The 10,212-nt window shown below is 44.3% G+C and overlaps 1 protein-coding gene across 4 annotated transcripts in view; it reads right to left on the reverse strand.

The window, feature by feature from the left end:
• The window catches only part of CADM2 (cell adhesion molecule 2), a 365,211-nt gene extending 355,922 nt beyond the window's left edge, over nucleotides 1-9,289 (reverse strand). For all 4 annotated transcript variants that reach the window (XM_081858507.1, XM_081858509.1, XM_081858508.1 and 1 more), the window contains exon 1: nucleotides 8,602-9,289. In XM_081858507.1, the coding sequence (XP_081714633.1) occupies nucleotides 8,602-8,662 (61 nt within the window). In that variant the 5' untranslated portion in view covers nucleotides 8,663-9,289. The remainder of the gene's footprint in view (nucleotides 1-8,601) is intronic.
• Between the last annotated feature and the right edge of the window lie 923 nt (nucleotides 9,290-10,212).

Here is a 10,212-nt window from a genome sequence, read left to right on the forward strand (position 1 = left end):
TCCCTGAACAGGGCTGCCTTCAGATGTCTTCTGAATGTCAGGTAGTTGTCCATCGCCTTGACATCCGATGGGAGGGCATTCCACGGGGCGGGCGCCACCACCGAGAAGGCCCTCTGCCTGGTTCCCTGCAACTTGGCCTCTCGCAGTGAGGGAACCGCCAGAAGGCCCTCGGAGCTGGACCTCAGTGTCCGGGCAGAACGATGGGGGAGGAGACGCTCCTTCAGATATACTGGACCAAGGCCATTTAGGGCTTTAAATGTCAGCACCAACACTTTGAATTGTGCTCGGAAACGTAATGTCATTCATTCATTCTACCCAATAAATATCTTACAGTGCAATGCTATACATGTCTACTAAAAATCATTCCCATTGAATTCAATACAATTTACTAGATAAATATGTATAAGATAGCAACCTTAGTAACTATAGACAAATGTATCATCTGTCTCAATTTTATTTATATCCTTGCTCTATTCCAGTAAATATATCATTGAAAATAATACCATAATTCAAGGTAATTTTCTAAATCCATGTTGGCAAGAACTATAGCTTCATACTCATGAACTTTCACTTTGGGTTTCATGCACTTCAAAAAACCTGAAGGTTTACATCAATTGAAAGAAGTTTCAACCCCTTTTATTTCCTTGTTTCTTGATTTCCTCTGCATGTATTTTCAAAGTCATTTCCTTTCCCTTGATGCAGAAGACACAGAAATATGAGGCAAGTAAGCAGCAAAGGGATTTAAATGTTATGTTGCAAAAAGGTCTTCCTACCATGATACAGAACACACTTGGCAGATTCCCAGTTTTGATCAAATACCTCAAGATTTTCTGGTGTATGTAATATTTTAAAATACTTTCCCCCCAATATTAAATCCTAACATTTATGCTTGATTAGTAATCCAAAAACAGTAGCAATGCTATCATAACTAATACTGCTGTGTTAGACTCTTATAATATTCACAGCTATTATTTCAGAAGCAAGTCAAAACAATCTTCTTAGTTTAAGTTCAGGTTTTTTAATAAAAAAACTCAATAAACTTATTTTGTTTTCTTTCATCTGTGCACACAAAAAATCTATTTCTCACCTATATCCTAAAAATAGAAGTCTACAAAAGACCACTGAAGATTGGTTTTAAAGCACCATGGGGACAGTTTAATGCATTAAATCAGGCTAAAGTGAATTTAAGGAGACTCATTTATTTGATATTTTGATTTATAGGGTATTTTTTTTCTGCCCAAAGCCCCTTCCTCACTCTCAGAGCGGCTTAAAATCCAATGGCATATGGACACAGATGGCTTCCCAATGTCCCCTAGGAATTTTCTGGCCGATATGATAAGAGGTGTACTCAGCAGTTTCTGCTAACTGAAACATGTACAGTGGTACCTTGGGTTAAGAACTTAATTCATTCTGGAGGTCTGTTCGTAACCTGAAACTGTTCTTAACCTGAAGCACCACTTTAGCTAATGGGGCCTCCTGCTTCCGCTGTGCCATTGCTGCGCAATTTCTGTTCTCAACCTAAAACAAAGTTCTTAACCCAAGATAATATTTCTGGGTTACCGGAGTCTGTAACCTGAAGGGTATGTAACCTGAAGCGTATGTAACCCGAGGTACCACTGTAGGTGGTTTGATATACTTTCTGTATGACTACATAGATGGCTGAGGGCAGGACTACCATAGGGTGGTTTCCAGTTATTCAAGGTGAAGTGCAAACTCTCCTGTGAAACTTCCCTGTAGTTGTCAGATAATCTAAGGGGTTGTCTAGCAACCTTGGTCTTACAGCTCAAACGTGCCTCTGAACGTTAGCTAGGTTCTCTGAAGTCGGAAAAAGAAATCAGTTGAGGAAGCTTTTTGTATATCTCTACATAAACCTTTTCCATTCAGATGCATACATATAACAATAAAGTAGCATGTACCGTAAAATATACTTGTCCCCTTACAGTTGATTCACAGCTCCTATTGATTTAGGCCAGGGGTGGGGAATCTTTGGTCTCCAGATGTTGCTGAACTCAGCCCCAGCAAACATGGCTAGGATGATGGGAGATGTAGTTCAACAACATCTGGAGGGCCAAAGTTTCCTGATCCCTGATTAAGGCCAACGATGCTCTTGTCCAGTATCTCCATTCTGTAGTGACCAGAGAATCCCTGAAATATCATTTGGCTCAACAGTGTTTTCCAAGGAAGATGAAGGCACCAAACACAAATAGTACCTTCATTTTACCCTATCTAAATGCACTGCTCTGTTCTGTCTCAAGTCCAAGTGCTGCTCATAGAGAGAGGGTACCAAAGAGGTGACACTTCGAATGTGGGCGAATAAGCAGAACTCAGTGTGTGCTATTCATGAACAAGAATAATAAAGTACAGAGACTATATATGTACAAGAAGGAGTTATTTTGGGGGTACTGCACTTGATAGTTTAATATAGGAACACCTCAGTGCTCTATATAATAGAGACATGGTCCTCTCCTTCAGCTCACCCCATGGAAACCAACCAAAAATTGACACTTCTGCCCCAGCCAAAATGATAACCAGCAACTCAGCTCTTATCATGGCAAAGACAGCATCTGCATGTCCTCAAAGGGATGCAACATTATAAAAACCTAACAATAAACCTACAATTGTTGCCTTCACTGGCTACAATCTCATTTACTAAAAGTCTTTATGGATATTTCAGGGAGCTAATAATCAAAGAGGCAGAAGTTGAATCAACTTCCTTTCACACTTTACTTCCTTCAGGGAGGAAAGTAACAGATAGCCTATATTCTGACATTAGCTGAGACCAAATTTTCAACTTGCAAATGAAAATATAGAATAAGCATAGTGCCCAAGGTATGACCATAGTGTAGCCATAACCTTTAGAATTCAACATTGTAACCAGTAGCCCAGAAGTCCTTGGGGGATACATTTTCAAAGCCATGAACTATGTTGTTCTTAATGCTCCCTTTTCAAAAAGAAGTTATCATTGCAAATGAGGAAAACTCTAGATATCTCAGCAGGATAACCGATCTCTTCCAGCATGTCAACTAATCCTAAGAATTCATCCCTCATATTATAGCAATGGGATATAATAAGGAGGTGGTCATAAGAACAAAAGTTAACATACAAGCAAGACACATTTCTCACATTTTTCTGACAAACTACTTCAGGATTTAATAACAACACAAATGTATTTAGAGTTTAATTTTCACAGTGTTCAACGTTAGTGATTCAGAACTTATTCTGTTGCATTTACCATCAAAAGGACAATATATTTAGGAACTTTTTATTCTGCAAAAACTTCAACAACATAAGTTATGCAGCAAAATTCCAAGTTATCATTATACTATTCAAATCAATGTGATAATAAATGCTTTTTCTTTTTTCTAAATTACTTGCTAAAATTTTCAAAAGGAGTGAGATTATTGCTGGGATGTTTTGCATTTGAGAGATGAAAAGTAACCCCAAACCCAGAGCTGGTAATGGTTATGTGTAGATGCAACAACGATCAGAGTCACATTTCAACAAGGAGATACAGCTTTAGTGAACTGAATGGAACTTACTTTTGCCAATAAAATTTCACCTGAAAGGTCAGGGTTGAAAAAAAGGGTAAGCAAAGCAGGAGTTCAAAAATATAAACTGCAAACACTATGAAAAGAAACAACAACTGAAGAAAAATACCCAAAAGAGACATATTTAATGGCTAGTTATATTAGTTCTAACAAATCTGTAAAAGAAAATAAGTGTTTTCGTTTATGACATGAGAGTGTACTCTTGCTAATTTACGTCACTAGTAGTGCTGTAATGATTGTTCTCTGTACATACATTTTATTCTAATAAATATTCTTCAAGTTAATAATTGCTCTCTTGTATGTCTGTACACTACCTTAAATATATCCTCTTACTTGGAAGTACACCTTGAAATCTGAGCTAACTTTCAAGTAAACATGCAATACTGTATAAGATGTTCCTTCCATTTTTTCAAAAATTTTACAAATCCAGAGTTGCTGCTTTAAATTTCAAATACTTTTATTTTTCATTGATATTAAATGCATGCATTGGTTAACAGGAAAAACTGTACCTTTTCCATATATAGAATACAAAAAAGGATTTTGTTTGTTTGTTTATGGAATATAAAAACCAACAAATGTAATATATACAATTAATGCTAAAGGACAACTGATGTTATTTTACACCTTCTATTTATAAAGAAACAAAATGGAATTCATGCAGGGAGGGGGATGTTTAGCTCTAACATCACATTAAAATATGCTGCCATGTATTTGGCAAATTTTGCTTCATACAAAAGTACTAGAAACAGATCAAATAAGTTTAAATATTGCCTACTTCAGGATATTGTGAAGACCACAACACAGTTATTTTAAGGCACAATGTTGTGTATAGAGTGCATTAAAGCCAATTCATTGTTCCTGCTTATTTTTAAGCAGAAGAAAAAAATATGTTTCTGATTTTACAGACTCATCAGCAAGATGTTTTGAAAAGACATATCACGATCAACCTCAAACACGATTATTAGCTAGTCATCTACTGACAATCATTCAGTGAAAATTTCACTTCAATCACACATTTTCTCAAGGAACTGTAGGAATTGCTCTGAAATATTTACTCAGTGCCAGTGAAGTATTGAGTGTAACAGCTTCTGCATCTAATACAGTGCTATCCAGTTCTCACAAAAGCACAGCACATTAAAGCATTAGATGCCATTTGCATTATCACACAGCAGGGGGCTACAGCAGCTACAATTCTAGCACTTCTGTACACATGAAGTACAGTAAAATATATTTACTGCTGCAATTTCATAGTATATATTATGCAATACACAGCTTATGGAAATATGCTACTTACCTAACGACTGGTTTTAGTTTATGCAAGTAAACTTATGGTTGATTTTATACAGTTGGTAAAATATCTAGCAATTCCAATGATTTTGCTTTGCAAATTTATAAAACCAAAATAATATATGTTAAGGTTAAGTGTCACCATGGGGGAAATAAAACTTAGGCTGTAGAATGGTTAGGTTGAGATATGTGGGTGGGGCTACACTCACATAATCATGAATATTCACTGCAATTATGGGGAAGAAACTATCTACACATTCATATTAAAATCTAGGAAAGAAAGAATGCTTCCCCCAGCTTCACTAACAAAAACCATACTGTCATTTTTTTTTTTATCCATACCAATAACATTAACTGATGTGATGAAGTTATTTAAGTACGTATTTTATACTTTCTACAAATGCTACCTGTCACTTAAAAGGCTTTGTCAGTCTTTCCAGAAGCTGAGCACCCATTATCTCCTCGTAGTGTTGACTGATTGTCATAGCTGGCCTCATGGTTAAGAGAGGTGGTTCTAATAAAGCCAGATTTCCACATTGACCACCTTGATTATGCAGCCCCAAATCAAAATCAAGATTACACCAGTACACTACACATTTCTAAAAGTATAATAATAATAATAATAATACAGATTTACATTTCAAAAGATTTGGATTTCAGGTGGGGGGTGAACTGTTTTAGTAGCCATCTACTAGCAAAATTAGATTTGGGGTGGATTTGAGTTGTTTCACTTTTTATATAGAAAACACATCCTCCAGAACAGCTACTATAGTGGGGTGGCAAAACGCACGAAGGAAAGGCCAATGGAACTTTCAACTGATAAAATGGAAAGTTTAGAAAGCAAATTAATCTGGCAGAATTAGCTATATTTTCTATACAAGAATAATAGCGTCCACAGTACATTCGCCAAACCTGATATTAATGTCAAACTAGTTGTGGGGGAGACAGACTATGGAGTTTTCAGCATAATAGGAAGTGTCTAAAAATGTACCTACTGGATGTACTATACTGTCCTTATCAATGTGCATTTATTTCCTGTGCCATCATTGTTTAACTTCAATCCTACAAAGGAGGGCTCAAAACAGGGCACACTACTCAGTCCATTACATATGCAGAAATATTCAGTTGCATAAAGAGGAAGGCCAGGCAAAGTGTTTTTAAAAGCAACCTTCTCAGCTACAGTTTGTAAGACTGAATGTTTGAGCTGCTGTTCTTCTTGCCAGCTGTTGCTGAAAATAAAAAAGAGAAGGTTTACCCAAAAATGAGAACACCCCACATTTTTTAAATATAGGGAAAGTACCATGTAGGTGATGTAACAAGAAATATGACATTCTCTATCCTATATGAAAAGGCCCAGCTTGGTTACCTCCATGCACACAACCAAAAATGCATGGCATTTTTCTGTTACCTGATGCTGCCTGCAGTGGTGCAATCTTTTTCCTGGCACAACCACTGAACTGCTCTGTTATTTTAAAAAACGAACAAATCTAGGCAGAAAAATAAGATTTTACACCAACTGTTTATTATTAAACACATGATGCACTGAATGCAGTGGACAGCATCCTAAAAATATCAAGTTTTCCTTCAACAGTAGCAACCATAATCATACTGATAAGAAAAATCAATAAAGGGAGCTTCCCCGTTTGCAGCAAAGAGAATCAACAATTCACATGGAAATTTAACAGTAAGAGAGGCAACCCTCTACATGTGCCACCTGCCAGATTCCCCAATAAATAATCCCACACAGTAGCACCACAGCAGCTCCTTGTACTATGCCAGTCCCAGCAGCTCACACAGATCGGTAAGGAAAGCAAATAGCCAACCGTATAAAATCATTGCAGCCACCAAATGAAATCATTCCACCTCCTTTCAGCACTGCTTTTTAAAAATCCTGCTTGCTCAGAAGATGAAGCAGGGGTTGCAGGCTTCAAAATACAACAGTCACAGACTCACTTTAAAGGTTACCTCTCCTTTCGGAGGTGGGGTGGGTAGGAAGAAAAAGCTTCCCCTGCCTGTTCTGAGACCTCATCTCATGCTACTGCAAGTGCACAGAGGCATGAAATACAATAAACTTTATAACACTGCTACTGAAGAAGACGGTGGGGGTAATGCCACAAGGTCATACTTGGCTCTTTCTGAATTCCCTATACACAGAACGATTGAGACAATTCTTTGCTCCCGGCCATCCTGATGGGGTGGGGAAGCCAACCATCCTGAGAAAAACATGGGGAAGTTGCTGGTGCTTGCTGACCTCATTTACAGCCTCCAAAAGCTGTCTAGATGATTCTTAAGACTCTGGAGTCCTTCGTCCTGACACATTTGGGTATCTAGCTACCCCATCCCCCCCTGCCCGTGGGAAAGGGAAGGGGGTAGCAATAGCATCTCTCCCCCCCTCCAATACTCAAACACTGCAGCCATAAAGGCACACATACACACACACACACACACACACACACACAGGCACGCACATCCATTACCCTCATTGCACATTCCAGCACCATGACCACATTCTCTTAACAGCATCAGGAACAACGGAATCTCTAAGCTGGCTCCCTAACACACATTGCTGATTTAATTTGATTTTCAAGGTGGTGGGTGGTGAGGGAGATGGTGATGGGAGCTGGAAATAAACCACCACCTACTTTACATCCACATATTTCCACAACCATCCATTTGCATAACGACAGTCGCTTGTACATCTCCCCCCCCCCCCCCCGCCACTACAATTGTTACATTTCACTTGTGAGGCATAGGATTAGAGCCATTGGTGCAGACATAAGGAACAAGGGGACAAATATAATCCAGCCTCAAAGGGGACTGTGAGGATGCATTCCATATTGGAGGTTATGCCGAGGTGGGGTGCGGGGGGGGGGAGAGATAGAGAATAAAGGTTTAGGAGACCTAGCTCTGCACATCTTTAAGTCTCCAGTAAGCCACGCATGTACAGCCTTCTTCGAGCCTCCTCTTTACCAGCGATCAGCTTTCAAGCATTTTACTCTCTCTTCCTCTCCCCCCCCCCCCACGGGATGGTGTTGCAGTGCCCACGTTGTTCCTCTCGCTGCATCGCCCTTCTCACTTTTATGGACGTAGGCGATGGGGTGAAAAAGAGTGGCTGGAGGGAAAGGGTACGAGGAGTTGAAACCGAGGTGGAGGAGGGGGGGGTGTGCTGCAAGACTCTCAGGGGACGAGAGGGAAGGACTTTCAGGAGCGGGCAGGGAAGGATTAATGTTTGTGCAGCACTTTAAGGATGGCAGGCTCTGTACAAGTGGCGGGGCTGGAGGCTAGGAGGTGCTGGTGGAAGAGGAGGAGGAGGAGGAGAGAGAGAGCGCGCCGAAGGGTGATGGATAGACGAAAGAGGGCGGGGGAGGGGGGCGCACGGGAGAGGAGGGATGGGAAGCCAGGAGGAAGCGAAGGGAAGAGATAAAGGGGGAAGGAAGCCCAGGATTAGAGAACCCAGACGGGAGGGAAAGGAGCTTGCGGGCGGGCAAGGGGGGGGAGGGGGAGCCGAGAGACGCGAAGACAAATGAGGGGCAGGCTGGGGGCAAGTCTCCAGAGAGTGGGGGGGGGGGGAGAGGAGGCGACAGGAGGAGGGAATGAGGTCGAGCGAGGAGTCTTTCCAAGGCGGCGAGGAAAGAGCACCGGGTGCCCCTCCGCCCCACGGCGACCCCACCTCTGCCTTGGCACGCACGTCGCAGCCAGAAGTTGGGGGGCCGAGAGGCGGCGGCGGCGGCGGCGGCGGCGAAGTGGGCACGGGCGGGGGTGGTACCTTGTATGAGGATCCCGCAGAGGCTGTATAAGCGCAAGACGACGCTCGGTTTCAGCCGCATCCTGGGGGTTTCCCTCGGGCTGGTGGGGCGCGAGGCAGAGAATCCCGCAGCAGCTGCTGCTGCTGCCGCGACCGCTGTTCCCTCTCTCTTCTTCTTCCTCCTCTTCTTCTTCTTCTCCTCTTCCTCTTCCTCCTCCTCCTCCTCCTCTCGCCGGGCTCGTCCTCCCCCCAGCAGGAGCCGCCTCCGCCGCCGCCTCCGCCGCCGCAGTGTCTCCCTCAGCCTATCCAGCGGGGTGAAGAGGAGGACCAGGGTCGCGCGGGGGTGCAATGGGGGCGGGCGGCGGCGGCGGCGGCGGCTGGCTTCGCCCTCCTCCTCAGTTCGCCCCCCGAGCCCGTCCTTCCCTCGGTGGGGGGCACGCGGCTGCACACTTCCTCCCTCGCTTCTTCCTCGCAGGAGCCGGCTGCCCCTTTCTGGAAAGCCCGGCGAAAGCTCCCTTCTTCGGCCGCCCCTTCTCCGGCCGGTCCGGGTGCTGAGGAGAGACGGGCGGGCAGCTGCGGCGCTCGCCTTCCTGCTGCTTCGCACGCTGCCTCTCACCTCAGCTCGCAGGGAGACTGCTCCGCTACACCAGCCGCTTTCCCAGCTCTAGACACAAGGGCAATCTCAGCGCGCGCACCTCCTCCCCCTCCCCCCCCCCGCCACAATGACCCCGCCTTTCTCCTACAGGACTCCGCCCCCTTCCCCGGCACGTTTCTCTCTCTCTGAATAGCCACGCCTCTAACTTGCCGGGCCACGCCCCCTCGCTGGGCTTTGGACCTACCCCCCGGCACATTTTTTTTTATTTTTTGCACAGCCACGCTCTCTTTAGCGTCCTCCCCCTTTCGCAGCCAGAGCCTGACAGGCAGCTGCGGCTCTCCAATAGGAGAGGGTCTATCCTGCGCGGCTAACCTGTCAGCGGGCAGCACCGATGCAAGAGGAAAGCTGATGAGTGAGTTCTGGGGACGGCGGGGGGGAGGGGGGTGTCCGCGTGTGAAGGGGACTTATTGCTTTGCAGTGCCCGCCCTCTTTGTCTCAACTTTGGACTGGCATTTGCCTGAGCCTATGAGGATTGCAAGCGGGATGTTTCCTTGCCAGCCAATGAGCGGTTTGGGGAAAAGAATAAAAAGGTGTGGGGAGGTGGAAAGAGGGAAGTCGCTGTCCAAAGGTAGTTCTGAAAGTGGCCGCTTCTCTCGACTTGCGAGCACCCGGCGGACTGAAGACGCGCCCGCTTGAAAGCAGCGGCAGCGGCGAGAGCGTGCGTGCGTGCGTGTGAGAGAGAGAGCGCTTGGGAAAATGGGTCACAACTCAGGCAGCCAGCAGCGGCGGCAGCAGCCGATTCTTACAAGGATAATTCGCTATGTGCGTAGCTAAAGAGAGGGACGGGCAGAAGACTACAGGCACTGCTGATCGGCAGACGGGATCCAATCAGCTCTGGGGAGGTGCGGGGCGGGGCAGTGGATGACAGATTGCCAAACAAGTAAGAGGCACGTGTGGAAGAACCAGGGAGAGCAGCAGAAATGCCAGGAGCGGACATGAACTGCGCAGGAACGGACCACGGAATAAGGACAGCACCT

This window comes from Podarcis erhardii (genome assembly GCF_964252035.2).
Source record: "Podarcis erhardii genome assembly, chromosome: 4".
NCBI lineage: Eukaryota > Metazoa > Chordata > Lepidosauria > Squamata > Lacertidae > Podarcis > Podarcis erhardii.